A 21,811-nucleotide genomic window follows, 5' to 3' on the forward strand; every position below is an offset into this window, starting at 1 on the left:
GGAAAAAAAAAATCTTTCAGAACTGTCTCGCTTCTTCTGTCTCCATGTAACCAACACCTGTTCCTGTTACTTGAGCTGCATCTCCAGTTGATGCATAACATGAACTCATGCATTAAAATATCCAGTAGACTTCATGCTACTTTCAGCCTAAAGATTATTCCTCTGAAATCCAAAATATAAACATTAAACAAGAATTCATGTAAACTAGTTAACTTTCTAGCAAATAGTTTCACTGTTCGGAAAAAGGAATGAAATAGTGAAGCCTAAAATCACCATAACCTTATCTTAAAGTGGTAATGCTTCAGAGACAAAAGTCACACAGTTTGGGGGATCAGATCAGGAGGACTATCTTGCTACATCTGCCTCCTTCTGTCTCGTAACTCTTCGATGAAGAACCAGCTGTAATTTGGCTTTGTTACAAAAAGACTGAGCTCTTGATCTGCATAGTGCTTATAACCAGATCAGTTCATTATTAGAGAGGCACTTGCAAGATTTTGCTTCTTTTTTATTTTTAAATTATCACCACAAAGGTGGGAGCAGATGCTGACAGAATTCTCTGTAGTTTCCCCTTCTTTCTTAACTGCTGGGTGAGCGCAGACAGTCACTTTAACTCTAAGACATATGACATCAGAAGAACCTCTTATGTTCCTGAACCCCGATTTGTACCAATCACACTATTTGATTCTCTGGGATGTTGCTGAAGTTTGGTGGCAGTTTGGTGGCCCAGGAAATGCATGTAGGCCACCTGCTAGTAAGCATCAAGCACTATTTGAAAATACCCACATACATGATCATAATGACTGTATGTGTATAACACAATTACAAAATTCATAGAACAAAACACCTCACAAGATTACTCAAGAATATACGGAGGAAGAACAGCCAGCAAATAAATGTTGGTTTTGGTTTTGCTTCAGAGACAACTGAAATAAAGTGTCCAGACGAGGTTTGAGGATAACTTCTGAGATAGGACATCTACCTTAGCAGGTAGAGTTCTGGACAAATAAATTGAGTCAGCTCCCCCAAAATAGACACTGTGATCATGAAATCAACCAGGAGTCAACCCCAAAGCATTTGATTGCAATTTTATGTTTTGGATTTCATATATAGTATATGTTTTAATGTTATGTAATTTTGGTTTTGGTTTGATTTATTTTTTTGTTCATTTTTTGGTGTACACTAGCCAGAGTAATATTGGGATAGTGTAAATTTGCTTAACAAATATAAATTTATTATAAATTTACTTAACAAGTAAAATAAAATAAAGTGATGTCAAGAATTGCTATGGAAGTGCTCAAAGACTTCTTGGCCCATTGATTACTAATAAGCTGATGTGCTTCTGTGTCATAAGACTTTTTGTTTTGACAGCAAGAGTTTGACATGACTCCTTAACTTGAAGCTGATTGTAATGAGAACTTTTTTTTTTTGGAAAACTCTTTTCTGTCCTGCTTTATGAAAAGGAAAGCTCAGACATCATTCTAATCTAGCTTTTTTCTTTTTTGCTTTACAGGGAACAGGAAGGTAAGGCAATGAAAACAATCATGTTTGGTAGATTTTTCAGATATTTTAACAAGGTCTAATGTTGTTCTCCTTTCTTTCTTGGTTTACCTTGCTGCAGAAGACTGTATTGAAGAAGGTAAGTTTCTGTTGTTATTAGAAAAGTCATTTTATATCTTTTAAAGGCATGTAGAAGCACAGTGAACAATAAAACAAGATTTCCCCAAGATACAAAACAAGAACTGTTGTGATACAGGAAAGGCAATAATTCATCTGGCACAAGTTCCCCTATACAGCAAGAGCAAAATTCTATGCACTTTTAACAAATACTATTTCTACTAAAAAAGGAAGATTCAACTATGCCATTTTTTTCTTTACAGGGAGAAAGAAAATAGACATTTGCAATTACAAGAATGCCTTATTAGTATTGGTAGGCATAGGCAGAGAGAAATACGAGCTGGCTTAAGTACTGTCAGTTTTATAACATTTAGCCTTATTATAGATATTCAAAAGTTAATGGGTATCATTATTGTTAATATGCTTATAAAATCCTTCCTGACAATATGAACAAGCAGATTTGGAGGGAATACTTCATAGAGGGGGAGGTAAGTCCAGGCACCTTATCATAGATAAGAGAAAATTCTTTTTAATACAATAAGTTGTATTTAAATTGTTAATATAATTAATATTGCATACCTTTCTGATTCTTGTACTTGTTTTTTGTTGTAATACATTTGCATTCCAAATGTATTTTGTTTCATGTCACTTGTTTTTTCTCCTGTGTTGTGACACTTTCCATGTTTTTTAGTATGAAAGTATTATTAAGGTATATCATAAAATACAATGAAAATAAAGATTACAAAAGGTGTTTGTGTGTTAGGCATGAATGATCAGACATCTTCATACATGAAGATTCAATTAAACTGATTTATTGCTAATCATACCTATGAACAGAAATGTACTCAACTAACAATTAACACTTGCTTGGAGTTAATGGAAATCAAGTGAGCTTGGACTTAGCTTGCTTTGTGGCTATGTAGGAATTCTAGGCTAACCCCTCTTTTAACTCCACGCCCAAGGTCTGCCACTCCTTCTTCTACATGGGGAAAAAGCAGGATAAAAAAAGAGGAGAGAGAGAAAAAGGTGTGTGTGTATAGTATGCGTGCGTGTGTGTTCTTTCTTCCTCTTCAACATACTTCCCAAATTTAATTTCAAAATTTTACATTAACAATAATCTATCATTTCATTTTAGAAACCACTTTATAAGCACAAAACAATGATCTGGAACTATTTTTTAATTACACATGTCAAACCAATAGAAAATCATCCTAACTCTAATTAATTTATTAAATTTATGTCAGTCCCTCCAGTTATCCTGATAAAATATTTTTCTTCTTCAGAATGCCTATAAAATATAAACTTCTGTTTTTTTTAAGAAATTCTCCAATATTACTTTTAAAACAAATATGTCAGTGCTGCCAATTTCCATTTTGATTTTGAAGTGGAGATTCCCAAACTTATTCTCCTGAGGATTGTAGATTTACTTGCAACTCTTCTTATTTCAATTGTACTGGGGGACTTGTAATTAAACCATCTTCATAGTAGGCACTGTTGCTGTCAGATTAATATTCCAAAATTAGGGTTATGTCCTATATATTGTCAAATACTTGTGCAGTAACTTCAATGGTTTGATAACTTTCTATGCTGGGTTGCATTTCTGAATTACTCATCTTTCTTCCAATTATTTGAATAATTTCTTTCCCTTAATCCTCTTTCCTGACATCTTTGGAACATAGTTGATCTATAAAATGAATTGTTTTATTTAAATAGGAGTCATGGTGGCACAGTGGTTAGAATACAGTATTGCAGGCTAGTTCTGCCAATTGCCAGCAGTTTGATTCTCACCAGGGTCAAGGTTGATTCATCCTTCCATCTTTCTGAGGTTGGTAAAATGAAGACCCAGAATTGTTGGGGTAATATGCTGACTCTATAAATCACTCAGAAACGGTTGTAAGGCACTATGAAGTGGGTATATGAGCCTAAGTACTATTGCTAAGTGCTATTCCTCAAAAATATTTTTTGCGATTTTTCTGTTTTAGATGTATTCGATGTTCTTTAGTTCCCTCTTGTGGTCAAATAATCAATTTAAAATATTTTTTGTAGATCAGTTAGTATCTGTTGGCCAATCAGAATTCATTAAAATCAGAAGAGTTCAGTTTCTACAACAAACAATCCAAAATTGCAAATTATAATTCCCAACGTCAGATAAAGATAGTAATTTAATGGAAATGACAAAATGAAGCTATAGATTTTAAAGTATGCTTTTCCATCAAAAATACTTGAAAAAAAATACTCCACTCTTCCTTATTTTAGTACACCTTCTGCAATCCTCCTCCTCCTTATTCAACAATACTGATGTACCAAAAATGGCACAGATCTTCAAAAAGAAGTAACAGGCTATTACTGAAAAAAGACTTCTTTAGCTTACTAGCAATAGCAATAGCACTTAGACTTATATACTGCTCCACAATGCTTTACAGCACTCTCTGGGTGGTTTGCACAGTCAGCATATTGCCCCCAACATCTGTGAAGTTGCCCCTTAAAAGTCATATTACCTCCCCTCCCCAATTTCAGGCTCCATTGAAGATTAAACAAAAATGAAAAGTGCTTTAGCAGAGGACTGTGTTCACATAAGATTTGAACCACTTCTAAGTAGTTTTTGAAGCATGCACAGTCCTGTTAGTTTCATATAAAATGAACTGAAGCAAGTACATTGAAATTCAGTCTGAAATTAGTTTTCCAGCGCTTGCAATTTTACATGTATATATTTTCCCTTCTAACCTTCTGAGTAATGGCAAGATATTGATATCTGTTTGTACATGAATGTCCTAGGTTGTCTGGCTTTCAATATCCCATTTTCTTGTTAACATCTGACTTCATAAATGCTTGGCTCCTAAAGTCTAGTCATGCGCACAACAACAGCAGCAACAAACAAACCAGCACTGAAGTTATTTACACCTAGTTGTTTATACTTTATTTTGATACCACTGCTTCTTATAATCCTTGCTAACCTTCTGTACTTATTCTCTTTCACCACTCTGCTTGCCTTGATTAAGAAGAGGAAGAATGGATAGAGGTGGAAGACGGTAGTAGAACCTTTATTTTCATTTTACTTTATAAGTACTTCTTCATGCTACAATAGGAATATTTATTATTCTTTCATGCATGGAAGGATCATACCTAACTGAAATATACATCATCAATAGGACCAGTGGTGGGATTCAATTTTTTTTTTATTACCGGTTCTGTGGGCGTGGCTTGGTGGGCGTAGCAAGGGAAGGATACTGTAAAATCTCCAGTCAGAGGTAGTTTTTGCCGGTTCTCCGAACTACTCAAAATTTCCGCTACCAGAACTGGTCAGAACCTGCTGAATACCACCTCTGAATAGGACTATTTAAACCACAAATATAATGAGGTCTAAGAATGGCAATTGTAATACTGAGAAAAGAAAATAGTATTTTCCATACAACAAAAGCTATTTTCATTTGTAATAAGATAGAACTGGAAAATCCTAATATTCCATTTCAGGACTGAAAGTTGACAAGCTGTATTTGACTTACATGATATCTTGGCACTATCTACATCAGGGGTGTCAAACTCAAGGTCTGTGGGCCGGATCCAGGGTGCTTAGATCTGGTTTGCAGGGCTGTTGTGGAAACAGTGAAAGACTGGCCTGAGGTCCTCTCAGTGAAAATGGGCTCCCGAACTCCATTTTCACTGGCAGATGGTTGCGGAAGGCTGTTGCAGCTGAAAATGGAGAGTACTTGGGCCACCACAGGCACTGACAGAAGTGACATTGAGCTGGCTATGCCCACCTCAGCCATGCCCACCCCCATGCCCAACCCTGATGCGGCCCTCAATGAAATTGAGTTTGACACCCCTCATCTACATGGTTATCATATAAAAGATGGAATGGATTTATTCTCTATTGCTCCAGAAAGAAGTTTAGAATCACTGGCTAAAAATTATAAGGAGAAATGAGTTTAGGCTGCTAACCATATGAACTGTGAGGTAGGGGAACAAGCTCCTACATGAAGTTCTCCTTCTCTGGAGTTCTTCTGTGGATTTCTCCTTCTTTGGGGATTTTAAGACAGGCTGGATAGACATCAGTTATAGATGCTGTAGTGGATCCTGTACTTAGAAAGGGACTGATGAGATGATATCTGTCTCTATGAGTCATTGATTCTGTAATAAATGTCTACAATTCTTTTTTGCTTCACTAAATTTTTGGCCTAAATTAATTCATCTAATCTATATTGCAGAAATGAAAGACTACAAAATTATCAAAAGGGGAAAAATGTTTCTGCCCATTTTTCTTCAGTATTCATAATAATTATGGAGTTCTGATTATATTTAACTTATTTTAAATAAAAAAAATCATTAACTAAAAAAATTACAACTTGCCTACATTTTTCCTTTATTTCCTTTATTTTCCTTTATTCCTTTATTGTATGTTCTAATACTCTGAACATGTTTTGCTTCATTCTTCATTTGTTTCCTTAATTTAACAGTTATTCTGTTTTGGAATGTGGGAAGAGTCCACTTAGATGTATCCTGAAGAATCTGCCTAGATATTTAAAACGTGTCTTATATTGATATCTCAGTTCATGCCAGAATTCTGCCTCCTTTTCCTAATCACCATGAAAGATATTTATCATTGAATCAACATGTAATTCATGGGCATTTTGGAGAGGCCCAGGTTTCTTTAGGCGTTATTGGAATCACAAATCAGGGACAGGTAGAACCAGAGGCAAATTGAACAAAGCTCTCTCTTTCTCAGTCACCCCTTTCCAACATCCTCCTGTCTCTTTCACTCTCCTCTGTTTCTAACACTCTCTTTTCTTTCTTTCCTCATACTGAACATATTGCTTTTTCTCAGAGGTTTAAATTGCTTGCTTGAAAACGATCTTTGAAATTATACCAAGGACATCATCAAATTGAGCTAAATATCACACATATCCACAGGACTGCTGTTTCTCCTCTCTTTTTTTGGAACTTTGCTCTTTTTCAACTCTTCCTCTTCTTTAACCAAACTTCCATAGCCTGACACTAGTGTATTAAAATACTTTTTTTTTATTGGTTCATCTCTGTATACTTATATTTGGTGATTATTCTGGTGTTTTATTTTGCAGAAGAAGAAGAAGTGGAAGAAATCAAGGAAGATGCAGAAGAAGCCATAGCAGAAGGCACGCAATGATATTCTGCTAAACCAGTTTTGGGTGATTGTGGTGATACTTTTTGGGAGGCAGGGGTTATGGGTATGGCAGTATGCTCTTTTACAACGCAGAGATGTAAGAGATTTATAGCTACCGTTTTATAAAGCTTCATATTTATATGTAAATCATTAATGTCCCTACTTCTACTTGTTTATGTTTCATGCATATTACAAGAAAGCTAAGAAACAGAAGAAAGTAATTTGTGCTTAGTGAAAGAGAAAACATTCATTAGCACATTCTATTTTCCCACTCCTTACTTATGCATAGAAGCATAATGCTATTTTGGAAAAATCAAGGTTTTGTTGAAACTAGCAATTATTATATGTAAAACAGACAGACGTATGGGTGTCCACAACATGAAAAGATAAACTATATATCTAACATTCAATGCTGACTATGTGTTATTTTCCCTTTCTTTACAAGTTGGTTTGAGAAGAGGGACACTAACACTTTCCCTGGAAATAACAAGTACTTTGAAATGTTTTTGAAAAATAGCGTTTTATTAATTGAAAGTCATTTTGATGGTATAACTATATTTGTAGGGGCTCATAACTTTATAATCTAGTCCAGTTTTGATGTTACAATAAATTAGGACAGGAGATGCTACTGACTGTGATTATCAAACAAGCTAGAATGTCAGTAATGTGAGCTTTCCCAGGAATGAGTGGATGAACTGCAAAGCATCCTAGGAATGATTTCAGGCATAGCTTATGAGCAATAAAATGCATCCAGAGGGAGTGGTGGTGTAGTAATGTGCTACAGTGCTAATCAAGTTCTTTACTCCTCTTTTAAAATAGAACCAGAAGAGCAAGCTAAAGAACATGAAGAAGGTAAGTAAATAGGAAATACCTGTATGTCATAACGGTCTGAGTGAGCGATTGGCTGAAATTTTCAGAGCTGTTACATTAGCTTAGGCTGAGTAAAGATTAGCTCGTATTTCATATTAGACTAGTTTAGCATTCATGGATAAGAGAACCAAGAGAGTGAGTTTAGTTTAAAATATGTTGGGAAGTAGAATAGAATGAGTGGTGATGTAGCATAGCTTATGGTGAGGTTTTTGTTTGTTTGTTTTTGTTCATGAAGGAAAGGTGGCATTGCTGTCCATGCCATTTTTAAAAGACATTCTGGTACACCCCAGAATACAATTATTGCACATTTACTATTGAAATATATAACATTTGTGGTTCAGTGATTTTAAAGATATTAAAAGATGCACAGTTGTGTGTAGCAATAGTGGAAAAACATGATTTAATCATAAATCTCAATTCTTAACCTGAGAGAATAAGGCAAAAACTAAAGTTTTCTGCTTAAAAAATGTGTGCATATTGATTTGACAATGTGAAATGCATTCACATCCAGATGAAAAGGAATGTATCTCCCCTCCTAAGGTCCTCTGTTCTGTGCCTAACCTTTATATTTTCCCTAAGCATCTACATTTAAGGAAATCAGGAATCAAACTCCCATTCTATGCACCAAGAATTAGTTTGGTGTACAATAACATCCAAACATTGCTTAAAGAAGCATCTTGTTTGAAAAGGAAGAGAGAAGTATAAATATAAAACAAACAAACTATATGATTAACTTCAGAAATGAGAAAAGGGCGATCTAAACATTGGCAGATAAAAAGGCACTAGTTAGAACAGGGGTGGGCAAACTTTTTGGCTCGGGGCCGCATTCACTTTTAAAATTTGACAGATGGGCCGGTCAGCACAAGATTTTTGGGAATCGCCTCCCCCTTCCCCCTTCTTCTCCTCCTTCCCCTCCCTCGGAGGCCCCCTGAGTCAGGAGTTGCTACTGCCAGCACGGCCCACGCGGCTCCAGTCCCACGTTGCCTCGGGAAGGGAAAGGCAAAAAGGAAGAGCCACGGCGGTGCTTTGCAACGGCAGCAGCGGCACCGGAGGTTCAGGCTCAGCGGCTCCTGGTTTTGCCTTTCCCTTCCCAAGGCAATGTGGGACTGAGCGCGCGAGCTGCGCCCGTGGTAGCAACTCCTGACAGCCCCAGCTGGACACCTGAGCAGAGCCCAGGCAGAACTGCCTGTTGCTGCTGCGGGTGCTGCTGCGGGCGTCTGGCTGCCCAAGTAAAGAACCGCACCAGCTCAGGGCAACTGTGAGGAGCAAGAGGGGAGAGGCAGAGAAGGAGGCAGAGAAGGAGGAGAGCACCTGGCCAGTTGGGGAGGCTTCTTGTGCTGCGAAAGAGGCGGCTAATGATCTCCAGCTCCGCTCTGCTTCTCCAACATCTGGCACCGCCCTGTTCTGTGCGCCGGCTGCTCGGACTTGCTGGGCCTGACACAGAACAGGGTGGCGCCGGATGTTGGAGAAGCAGAGCGGAGCCGGAGATCATTAGCTGCCTCTTTCGCAGCACAAGAAGAACAGGGTGGTGCTGGACCATTGGAGAAGCGGAGCAAAGCCGGAGATTAGTAGCTGCCTCTTTCGGCTCAGAAAGCTTCCCCAACCAGCCGGCTGGTCTCTTCCTCCTCGGCCATACAGAACAAACAGGCAGAGAAGGAGGAGAGCAGCTGGCCAGTTGGGGAGGCTTCTTGTGCTGCGAAAGAGGCGGCCACGATCTCTGGCTCCGCTCTGCTTCTCCAACATCCGGCACCGCCCTGTTCTGTGCGCCGGCTGCTCGGACTTGCTGGGCCTGACACAGAACAGGGCGGCGCCGGATGTTGGAGAAGCAGAGCGAGCCGGAGATCATTAGCCGCCTCTTTCGCAGCACAAGAAGAACAGGGTGGTGCCGGACCATTGGAGAAGCGAAGCAAAGCCGGAGATTAGTAGCTGCCTCTTTCGGCGCAGAAAGCTTCCCCAACCAGCCGGCTGGTCTCCTCCTTCTCTGCCTGTTTGTTCTGTATGGCCGAGGAGGAGGAGACCAGCTGAGAAGCACGCTGCCAGGGCGGGGCCATGCAGCGCAGGGCAACACGCCACCGCCCAGCCCTGGCGAGGAAAGCAGTGGGCGTTCCCGGGCGGTGGCCTTGGCCCCGCTACCAGGAAGCGGCTGCCCAGCTCCGTGTTGTGTGTGCAATTTTTGGCGCGCGGCGCAGGGTCTCTTTGGCCGGCCCCAATTTTTTTTTCAGAGAGGAATATTTTTTTTTTAAGAGGCGGCGTCAGATTAAAATGACCAACGGGCCGGATGTGTCCCGCGGGCCGTAGTTTGCCCACCCCTGAGTTAGAACCATTGATATGAGCTGTGGTGGTGCAGTGATTAGAATGCAGTATTGCAGACTAATTCTGCTGAGTGCCAACTGCCAGCAGTTCAGCAGTTTGAGTTTCGCCAGTTCAAGGTTGACTGAACCTTCCATCCTTCTGTGGTCGGTAAAATGAGGACCCAGATTGTTGGAGGCAATATGTTGACTCTGTAAACTGGTTAGAGAGGACTGTAAAGCACTGTGAAGGAGTATATAAGTCTAAGTGCTATTGCTATATAGTACAATGAATACTATAAATCAATAGAAGTTGGAAACTTGGTTTTTATTGTTTATTTTTTAAACTGGCAATCTTCTAGTTGGGATGTAACATTAAGTTGGCCTCTAGATCAGAGATCATAATTTGCATACAATAGCATCAGCATGCTTGGGGTAAAATTTGATTGTGATATACTAGCCAAAATATGGCAAAACAGACTAATATACTCATTACCGTTAGTGGGGAATACTGCTAGTTACATGGCTCTAGTTCAGGCTGGTAACTAGTCTGCTCCTTCTCTTTACTAAGACAGAGACCAGCCTTAACAGTTAGTGAAAGCCTCAACTCATCAAAGTCATGATAGGAGTGGAGGTCAATATCCATGAACTCATTCAGTAATAACTAGGCATATAGAAAATTTTGACCTGGAATATAAAGAGGAGTAAACAATAAAGAACTTGAATTAATGAATGGGTGTTGGGGGAGAGGAAAAAGTTTTCTTCTTACCATTATACCAACTGATTTTAATTCATTTTGCTGAGCATGTCTTAGTCCTTTTTGTATGATACTGCTTATCCACAAAAGAAATAGCATGGTGTTTGTGATGCTTTATAGTTTTGTATTTGTTTTTATTTCAGGGGAATCAAAGCCCAAACCCAAGTAAGTACATATGACTTGAGTGTTATGTTACCATAAATACATTAAAATATAACATGTTTCTAGACTACATTTTTGTCATACAATTGCCTTGCCACATTCAATGAATTTTATAGTTTTAGATGAGATGCCATTACGTCTCATGTATAACCTGCCCATGTTTTCTTGTTGGTTTTTAAATCTTTTTTTCTTTCATACAATTTTTTAAAAAGCAAAAGATGGATTTTTTTTTGACACTGGAGCTCTTGTCTTCTGTGCACTTTTTTGGTAGTGGCAGTGGGTCTTCCATTCTGTACATAACTTTTTGAATGAATAGTGATTCACAAGAGGGTTGTATTGGCTACTTATGTGGCTATTTATGCAGCCAGATACTGCAGAAAATTACAAGATTCTGGGAACCCCTCATATCCACATGTTCAGTTGAGACCAATATTCAGGTAGGGGCTGGACTCAAATTTGTTGCTGAAATTAATGTGCCATTCATGTAACTGCATCATTGCTCCTCAGGGTATAGTTGGAATTGCATAAGGAAAATAGTTCCAGAGATGGTTTCTAAGTTTGATTGTTTAAATAGTTCTCCTCTTAGCACCATACCATAGACAGAGCACAAAACCCAGGCAAAAACAGAATGGAGACATAGACATGATGACTGTAGTTGAAAGCCATAAATATCAGCTGTTGTATCCCTGTTGTCTCTTAGCCTGCCACTCAGATGCCTTAATCTGTCCTATTTAGCATAGATTGCCCCATTTATAGTATAGCTGCAACCAATCCATTTCACAGTCCTTTAGACCTGAAATCCTTTGGTGATTAACTAAGCTTTGGAGCAACCTGATACAAGGAGATCCCAGAGTGCTCTGCATGCAGCAGCTGTCTTGGGATCCTCCATTATCTAGATGTCATTGCAGCATCAACAGCTGTCTGCACCAGCTAAGCTACTAAGTCTTTTTAGCTTCATAAGCTGTGCACCTTCTTGCAATCTTGCAATACTTTTATCATCTCTACTTTATCAATTTCTACTATAAATGGCAGGACCTTCATTTGCATTCTCAATATATCTGTAAGTTGATAGACTTTAGATTAAATTAACCATAACAATTAAACACTGGAATGAGTTTCATCTCCTGAAGTCAAGATATCAACTATCCCTCCATGCTTGTTTCTTATTCTTTCCAGTCATCAGATGAATCATTTATTCCTACGGCCAGGGTTCTGGGTGCACTTAGACTTCAGAGGTTTGATAAATGCTCAGGCCAGCATGTTGACTACCTTAAATTCCTATGAATGTATTTATTCTATGAAATTGTTATTGTCCTTTATATTCAGAAATATAAAAACAGACTTCAACCTAAATCTTCTATGGGCATGCACATAAAAATAAGTTGCAATTATCTACTTTGGAAGAAGCCCTTATATTTCTGTTGTAGGCTTAAGTAGGATATGTGTTATATGTACTAACTGGGAATACCATTGAAAACAGTAGATTTCCCCCCCTTTTATATAAGTATTTTATATAAGTAATTCTGTTGTTTAAAAATACAGTATTCAATAAAACATTGAAAATAAAACAAGATAAGAACAAAAAAGTAAAAAGAGTCAAGATAAATTAAAGAAAATGAAAGAAAGTAGGCTTTTTTATAATAGGAAAGAAAAACATAAAATTGTACACATACTAAACAGATGTTTCTATTTTTAAAAATGTATAGATAGAGATATTCTATTGGGAGGAATTATTAAGAATTGTTCTGACACAGATAAAAATTGAGACTAAATGTGAATAACATTTACCTTGAATTAAATGATTCTTCATGATCGGTTCTCCATCAATTTTTCAGATAATACTTTTTCCCATACTTTTCAATACCATTGATAAAAAAGAAACTATTTTTGTATACCAATGTTTTACTACAGAAAAGCTAACAATTAAACACCAAAATTGGATGCATTTCTTTGCTGTTGTATTTTCTTGTTTATATTATTTTATATATCTTGGAAAAGTGTGTACATTTTATTTTCAATGAAATGACATAGGATTATATTGCTAATAAACTTTTTTTAAAAAAACGAATTCCATAACAGAAAATACACGATCTTTTTTAGGTAGTTGTGGAAGCTATCTAGTATTTTTTTAAATGTCAGCTACAGAAGGGATGAGACAGATGGAAAGCAGTTGCAGCTTGCAGCCTTAGATGAAACCCTCACAAGGATAGTATTCCAGATATGAAGTTATTACAGCTGTTCAATACTTCACCTAAACTGGGTAAAGAAAAATAAAACTGCAATGGCAGGTGGAGCCATGTTACACCTGGCAACCATTGTGACGTTCCATTTGGTGCTTCCATCCGCCTCCTCCCCACCAAAAAATTAAATTGGAATTACAGTGACATTGGCAATCAGTTTAAATAAATAGCCACAATGAAATAGTGGCCATAAACATTATTTAAATAAATTAATACAAATAAAATATGTTTGGGGTGTTCTGAGATCAGCTACTATACTTTTAGCCCTCTTCTAGATTTGCACTGTAGCAAAGATGATATTTTATTCCTTTAACATTCTGAATGTGGTACTGAGACTTTTCTGTTTTTAAGAAATATTTTAATCATGGACACATTTTGTTAAAAGATAAGAGAATGCCCTTTAAATGGCATTGTGCAATTATTTTTTCACAGCTAAAGAAACATGTTAAAACATTTTTAAAAAAATCCTACCAGTAAATACAACAGGGGTTTTAAGAAACAATGCAGTTACTCTAAAATTCATAACTTTTAATCATTCTTGTTCACAAAAAGAGCTATATCAATGTCATCCAATTAGATAAACATCACATGACCTGAACGGTTTCATTTAGTTTATAGTTAAGAGAATCATATAATTGAAGGCTTCCCCTTCAATTATGAGTTACAATATGTAGGTTATTCTCCTAGTTTGTGATATACTATTTTCTAGATTAAATATTTTTTATCTGCAAAAGTGACAATGAATGCCTTATGTGTAGTTTACACAAGATAAAAATAATGTTACAATGTGTGAGTTTTGCCTATATTGTGTTGGATAATTTTACTTTAATTTGGAGAGAAAACTCCTCAACACCAATGGGATTAAATTTGGCCCAATGATGTGAGAAATGCAATCAAATCAATGAACTCATAGGTATGCAGAAAGAGATAGAGTGAATTCAAAGTCAGGTGTCATTTGTATTTTACTCTAATTTCAGGTTGTTCACACCTAATCTGGTCCCTCCAAAGATCCCTGATGGGGAGAGAGTAGACTTTGATGTGAGTATTCTTGGGCCATTGCTTTGGCCCACACCAGTTCTTTCTTATCACTAGAGGTCTTTGAGAGAATAGTCCAAATCTTGCTACACTTTTGTTGCCCTGCAGGATATTCACCGGAAGCGAATGGAAAAAGATCTGAATGAATTGCAAGCTCTAATTGAGGCTCATTTTGAGAATCGAAAGAAGGAAGAAGAAGAGCTGATCTTCCTCAAGGACAGAATTGTATGTCAGAATTTTATACTTTTTATTTAGACCCTCTTTATGGTCAGACTCAATTCTCCTAACCCCCTTACTAATGATTTAACTGCTTTATGAAAGTCACCTATTTTGCAGTTGTTCGTACGTAGCATCAAGACTAGGTTTATTGACAACTTGTGAATCGATTATAATAGTACGTAATTCTAGGCAATGCTATGCGATTCTTCTTAATAGGGAAGGATTGGGAACTGGACTGCACAAGTGGCAGGTGAGTATGTGAGTACGCAAATTTGTGCAAGCATGGGTGCACATGTGAAACCATCCCCTCCCACCCAACCCCACTGCTGCCATTGCCAGTCCATGCAGCAGAAAGTTTGGGGACTGCTGTATTAAAAGGGAAAGAAAATTGCAGATCTTGATTGATAAAACAATTCTAGGCATTTCTAGTAAGAAATAATATTTATAGAGAAATGTATGTCCTTAATAAGTACATTCAGGACAGTAGTTATCATATCCCAATGTTTATTGTTAGGAGAAATGATTTGCAATTATTTTTTTGATTTATGTAGAACAATAACTTCTATGCCACTTCAGCTGAACTAACGTAATTGTAGTTCAAGTGTCAACAGTTCTTGTCCCTTCTCCATTGACAGCATCAAATTTTAACATAAATCCTAAATGATTGGGCCACAAGTCTTTGTTCAGGAAGATATATTGAAAATTAAGCTTGCTTTATATAGGAGCAGCGGCGAGCTGAACGAGCTGAACAACAACGGATCCGTAGTGAGCGAGAGAAGGAACGCCAGGCCCGTCTGGCTGTGAGTCTATCCAACATTTATGGTGTACTTTCTTAAGTGTAACTAGTGGAAATAACTTACTTTTCTCACTTTTTAATTATAGTCATTGTTCAATAGTATCAATAATATCAGTCACAGCACATCAGTCACATTTTGGGTTAATGATTAATATTCCATTCACGTTGACTTGCCAGAAACATAACTGAATTGTTTTCACATTAATGCTTATTCAATGCTTACTCAGTTCATCAAGCTGAACTGTTTTGGGAGGTGATTATTGGCTTTGATAAAATTATTGTCCCATAGTTATTGCATAATGATATGATTAAATACCAAATGATGCAGTATGGTTTGATTTTTAAAAAAAATTCAGAGGACAAGATGGCGCTAAATGTCTGACAATATAAATTGCTATATTTATAAATATAAAGTGCTAAATTTCATCAGTTGGTAATAATTGACCAATTACTGTCTATACTTGCAAATATTATAACTGAAAGCTTTTGCACTATTGAAAATACATGACAATTCTTGTACCATTTATATTTTGTTCTGTAAGAGTTCTGTACATCCAGTCTGATCCTTTAATTCTTGTCTGGAAACTGGAATCTTAAACCTAATGCTATTCAATTCATAAGGAGAAAAGCCATCGTGACTACTAAATCTTTTTCTAATTGTCTTTTGGTGCTGCTGAACAACTTAAATAAGAACTAATTCAAAATTATCACTGGTCTGGTGAACTTTAGGCAAGAATTAGACTGCTATCATCTGAGTGTACCCATCTATTGGGTAAACATTTGACTTTATTGCACATTTTTTATCTTTCTGAAATTCATGTCTCCTTTCTTGGTAGGAAGAGAGAGCTCGAAAAGAGGAGGAAGAAGCCAGGAAGCGGGCTGAAGAGGATGAGAGGAAGAAAAAAGCTTTCTCCAACATGCTTCATTTTGGAGGCTACCTTCAGAAGGTGGGTATATGACTGTTGTAGCAGGTGACTCCATTGCAAAAAGTTGTATAAACTGTGTATATATTAAATTATATGGATGAAGACACATTTCACAAATACTTGTTATTTAAATGAAATACATTATATATAAGGTGTAAGGTATAAAGTGATGTAGTCTGAGCTGTTTGCTGCCCATATTCTAATTATCCAGTTTCTAACTACAAATGAAAATCCTCTATTTTTGTCTTTTAATGACCCCGTAATCCCTTGCATTGGGGTGGAGTAAGGGAAACTGAATGGAGCTGAGTATTCACTAGCTGGATGCGCTTCTTGTTGCCAATACAGAGTTCATATTTACTCATAAAATATCAGTGATATTTTACTCATTGTGCCCAGAGAGAGATATACCTGCCGCTACCTAGGATCGAACTCACAGCCTCCTGATTGTGAGGCAAGAGCTCTACTTCTAGGCCACTACACCATTCACAAATTCAAAGCCTCTCTCTCCGATTATTTTATTCTTATTTTTTAAACCTTTGAACTGGATTCAATTTGCCTGGCCCTTCAAACAAAAGATTTGAAAATTCCCAAATTTTGAACTCAGCATCTTCCCTCTGCTCTTGGAAAGATTTGCACTAATATATAAAAATAATTTCATACCTGCAATGCCCTTTGAAACGTTTTTATCTTTAGTTTTAGTCCACGTACCCATAATATTTTGCCCGTGAAATGGCCATTTAATGCATATGTGACTTCTAAGATCCACCACCGGAGAGAAGCAATTTGGTTGAACTTGATAGCCACTGATGTCAATCATGAACTGATTTATTTTAGACAGAGAAGAAAAGTGGGAAAAAACAAACAGAGCGGGAAAAGAAGAAGAAGATCCTCACTGAGCGCCGTAAACCCCTGAATATTGATCATTTGAACGAAGACAAATTGAGGTGAGAGGGGATCTCATTCCTCGGTCAGAAGACATTGCTGGAGGGTCTTCTTTTCTTCAGGAGTGGAAAGCAAGAAATGAGACAAAACTGGGTTTTACCTGCTATTTTTTTAATTTCTTAGATACAGTGCATGGCCAGGCACAAAACAAATGTAGCCTAATTTCTGTCATTAATGTCACTGTCTCAGAGGATGGCATGATCCTGTTACAATCAAAAGGGAGCTGATGCTGAACCATTTTCTAGTCCAAGATAAATAAATCCTATTTAATTTGGTTATATTGATGCATACCAAACAGTTTTACATGACTGGAGAATATTGGGAGACAAATGGTATAAGAAATACTCTATAGCATGGGTGTCAAACATGTGACATCACATTGCTGTCACGTGACACATTGTGATTTTTTTTCCCTTCGCGGAGCTGGAGTGGGCTTGGTCTATGCATGCTACATCCAGCCTGTGAGCCACCAGTTTGACACCTCTGCTCTACAAGCACAATAAAAGTAAGCATGCACTCAGCCTCTGAAAAGGGGTGAGGAATTTATGGTCTTCCAGAAATTGGTTAACTGCAGTGTGGCAAATGTAACTCCAATATGTATAGGCAAAGTACAAAGCCAAGCTGGTGCTAAAATATTAATATATATTAGAGTTCCCTAAGCAAATGGCAATAGCCAAACAACTTTGGCTTTAATAAAGCTGAGTAGGATCAAACCTTGTTCATATTTAGATTGAGATCATCATGGAAGTCCAGGGCAGAGTTTTACACTGGGAAGTAAAAAAAAAATCTGGAAGAAATCAGTAACAAACTAGTTCTCTGTAGTTTCCACGAAAACAATAGGCATGTGTTCATGAAGTTCACCAGAAATCAAGCTCAAGTCAAGAGACTCTTTAATTTTTCCTAGGTCAGTATTAGTATATACAAATGTTTTTCTCATCATGTAATTTATCCGTGTTTTGACATGTTTACAGTTTGTTAAACAGAATTGTCAGTTTGACTGCCCACAATTTGCCTTAAGAGATACCAGCAGGATTATATCTTAAATAGGTGCTACATAATTGTAATGATGACTGGTTGGGCATCAGTCCGAAGAATGTACAGTATTGCTGGCATCTGAGCTTTTAAAAAAAGTCCACTAGAGGGTGCAAAGATCACATGGAAAAAATACACAACTTCAAGAGACTGGTTGAAGAGGGTTTTAGAACATTGTGTCCTGCCAACTGTGGCCAACTTTACAGAAATGATGATGGAGATATTCTCATTTTTTCTCTCTCTTTGTTTTTCCCCTATTTTTGATTGTTTGTTTGTTTCCATAATAATTAAGGGGAGGAAATAATTGTAACCACCTTAAAAAGATAGTACAAATTAGTCTGCTGTTTGGAAAGTGCATCAGATTTAAGAGGACTTTTGTATGAATTGCTTCTACAATTCTTTTATGGTTTACATGGGCTTTTCTGGGGTTGTGATTTCCAGAGCTTGGACAGAGCCAGATGTGTAGACTGATGAAAAAGAAGGAAAAGAGGGGTCATCAGATTTTCCTCTACAGGGTTGGACTTTTATATGGGCCACAAAATGTGAGGAGGCATGTGCTTCTTACAGGGTTATCCCAAGGGACCAATTGCTGAATATTACCATCTACACTGGTTTGTCCCTACTTATCAAAAGGCTGAATTCTGAAAAACCAGTCAGCATATGAACTCATTAAAATGCAATACAATCTCCATTGTCCTTTCTGCTATGGTGAATGGTCATGCATTGGTAAAGGCTGTTCTACAGCAGGAGTGCCAAACTCAATTTCATTGAGGGCTGCATCAGGGTTGTGTTTGACTTTGACTCATGTTGGGGGCACCTGTGGTGGCCCAAGTGGTCTGACAGTGAAAATGGGCTGTTGAGCTCTGTTTTTGGCTGTGATGATTTCCTACAACCCTCTGCCAGTAAAAATGGAGCTCGGGAGGGCCAGTCTCCATTTTCACTGGCAGAGGTACCAAGGGCCAGTCCTTTGCCATTTCCAGGGTGGCCCCACAACCCAGATCTAAGCACCCCGTGGGCCAGATCGGGCCCTCGGGCCATGAGTTTGACACCCCTGCTCTAGAGCAACATGCTTCCATTATATGTTTTGCTTAGCTTAGAACTAACATGACTAGTACCTTTATTAATGTTATGTCTTCTCAAATCAGAGAAAAGGCCAAGGAACTGTGGCAGAGCATTCATGATCTTGAGGCTGAGAAATTTGATTTACAGGAAAAGTTCAAAAGGCAGAAATATGAGGTAAGTCTAAACAGTGATATCAATTTCTTCACAGCTCTGGATTCTGAGTAGGGTAATCAAATGTTACTTCTTACTAAGACTGAGTGAAATTAAAGAAAATTAAAGATTTTGGAACTTTGTAGATTTTTAAAAAATATATTTTGATAACATTTTCATAATTGAAGTCAAGTTATGTCAATGTAGCAGCATGCATTATTAAAAGATCTGTAGTCATGCATAGCCTACTGTGCTGTTAACAATGTACAATAGAATAGAATACTTTTTTGGCCAAGTGTGATTGGACATACAAGGAATTTGTCTTGGTGCAAATGCTCTCAGTGAACATTAAAGAAAGGCACATTCATCAAGAGTCAAGAATCATAAGGTACAACACTTAATAATAGTCATAGGGTACAATAAGCAATGAAATCATACTAGGAAACAGTCAATAAAAATTGTTAGGATACAAGCAGCAAGGTTACAGTCATACAATCATACGTGGGAGGGGATGGGTGATAAGGAGTGGTGAGAAGATTAATAGTAATAGTAGTGCAGACTAAGTAGATAGTTTGACAGTGTTGAGGGAATTATTTGTTTAGCAGAGTGATGGCATTCGGGAAAAAACTGTTCTTGTATCTAGTTGTTCTGGTGTGCAGTGCTCTATAGCATCGTTTTGAGGGTAGGAGTTGAAACAGTTTATGTCTGGGATGTGAGGGGTCTATAAATATTTTCACAGCCATCTTTTTGACTTGTTCAGTATACAGGTCCTCAATGGAAGGCATAACTGTTTTTGAAACCACAAAGCAAATCCACCAACAAGTAGAGTAGTGTTTCCATTCCTTTTATGCTCAATTAGCTTCCTTTGCTTTGAGGAATATTATTGTGTCATACCTTCATGAAATATTGTTAATGACAAAATCCTTCATTGGCTTGTATTATTCACATTTCTGTGATCAAGGAATATCAGTCAGAAAGTGGGTGGACTGAAGCAGAATGGACTGAAGAAATCATGTTGATGATTGATCTCAGAGAAAGTTGAATATTTTCCTCATTTGGGTGTTTTAGTAATATTTTCTTTGCACTGAAGTCACTACTGAAAATGAAAAAGGTTAAGCTTTCAACACAACCTTGGTATTTGCTTCCCCCCCTTTATTTTCACTGCAAAATGACCTATTTTTCCTCCAGACAAGAACAGACAAGCATGAGTAATCTGATGTGACTCATCTGAATGACAATCTAGATTTATTTCCATTTGGAACCAACATCATAAGTCAGCACTGAAGACCTCTTTACATGAGTGAAGTTACTTCTGTGCTTCAAATGGATACAGTTTAATAGATGGAAAAAAACTTTAAACCTGCTTTCCCCAATCTGAAGAGTTTTATTTGTGCTTGGACTACAATTATCAGAATTTCTCATTGGCAAGGGAAAATCCTAAGATTTGGATTCCCAATGTATGTGGGCACCCCGGGTTAGCAAAGGATATTGGGCATAGGAACAGGAGAAAGACCTTTAGAAATTGAATAAAGAGACTTCCGATGGAGTTTCTGTTAACGACAGATCAGAGACCACGATTGTGCACGACTTTGATCCGTGTTTCCCTAGTTGGAAGGGTTCCCATGGGACTGGAGTCATCTCACCCACCTTGGAGGGGTGGGAGAAGAGGGGGAGACCGCCAGCTGGGTCGCGGGGAGCCGCATCTCCCCTCCCTAGCTAGGTATTGCTCCCCTGGAAGACAGGGAGAAATGGCAGTCTAAAATGGCTGCCCTGAGGACAGAAAGCTGCCGGGACCCTAAGTTTTGTGCTGGAGCGGTGAAGTGGTGAGCAACATGTAACCAGATAAAAGAACTGAATTTTTTCTTAACAACCCCAAGAAGTTGAAAGAAAGTGCCCTCACACAAGAGTATCACAGCGGTGAACAGAAAATAAGAGGAAAATAAGGGGATAAAGAATTGGACACTTATGTATGGATGAAATGATATCGATATTGAATTAATGAACTGAAATATGAATTGCAAATTTATTTAAAGATGAGTGAAATGGATAATATGAGTTAATATTATATAAGATTAATGGAAATGAAAATATGACTATGTACAAGTGTTATAATCTGGAAACATGTTGCTCACGTGAAAAGTTGTATAAAATTTAAGAAACAAAAAACTTTTTACAAAAAAAAATAGAAATTGGATAAAGAAATGCTGCCTAGATCAGGGGTCCCCAACCTTTTGGACCCCAGGGACCACTAATTTTAAATCCCACGGACCACGAATATGAATCCAGTGTGCCGCTGGCTGAAGCACTTGGATTCCCAATGACGGGATGGGGTCCTTCAGGCAATACCTGAATTTCTCCTCTTACTAAATATGGCTAAATTCGACATCACATTTGTCTGTGAAACATGGCTCAATGCATCTCTCCCTGACTCCATTACCACAGTAAGAGGCTATCATGTTTACTGATCCGATCATGAAATCCGTAGAGGAGGTGGTGTTGCTATCTTCTATAAAAAGTCCTTACATCTAAAAAACATCCAAGTTACCCAGGAGCTTGCTCTTCCTGAGACCATCATCTGTGA

At 37.7% G+C, this 21,811-nt stretch overlaps 1 protein-coding gene across 6 annotated transcripts in view; it reads left to right on the top strand.

Annotated features, from left to right (window-relative positions):
* Positions 1–1,622: 1,622 nt before the first annotated feature.
* TNNT2 (troponin T2, cardiac type) overlaps positions 1,623–21,811 on the top strand; it is a 30,326-nt gene continuing 10,137 nt past the window's right edge. For 2 of the 6 annotated variants that reach the window (XM_087962457.1, XM_087962460.1), the window contains exons 1-10: positions 1,623–1,636; positions 6,690–6,743; positions 7,571–7,603; positions 10,810–10,831; positions 14,046–14,106; positions 14,212–14,328; positions 15,045–15,122; positions 15,955–16,065; positions 16,879–16,988; positions 19,164–19,254. In XM_087962457.1, coding sequence (XP_087818583.1) covers positions 14,230–14,328; positions 15,045–15,122; positions 15,955–16,065; positions 16,879–16,988; positions 19,164–19,254 — 489 coding nt within the window. In that variant the 5' untranslated portion in view covers positions 1,623–1,636; positions 6,690–6,743; positions 7,571–7,603; ... (1 more) ...; positions 14,046–14,106; positions 14,212–14,229. Of the gene's footprint in view, positions 1,637–4,613; positions 4,644–6,689; positions 6,744–7,570; positions 7,604–10,809; positions 10,832–14,045; positions 14,107–14,211; positions 14,329–15,044; positions 15,123–15,954; positions 16,066–16,878; positions 16,989–19,163; positions 19,255–21,811 lie in introns of those variants that run through there. The other 4 variants (XM_087962462.1, XM_087962463.1, XM_087962461.1 and 1 more) reach the window with 4 other exon arrangements.

The sequence above is a fragment of the Notechis scutatus genome, chromosome 3 (assembly GCF_049901735.1).
Source record: "Notechis scutatus isolate UNSWTSFEM ecotype Mainland chromosome 3, rNotScu1.2, whole genome shotgun sequence".
Taxonomy (NCBI): domain Eukaryota; kingdom Metazoa; phylum Chordata; class Lepidosauria; order Squamata; family Elapidae; genus Notechis; species Notechis scutatus.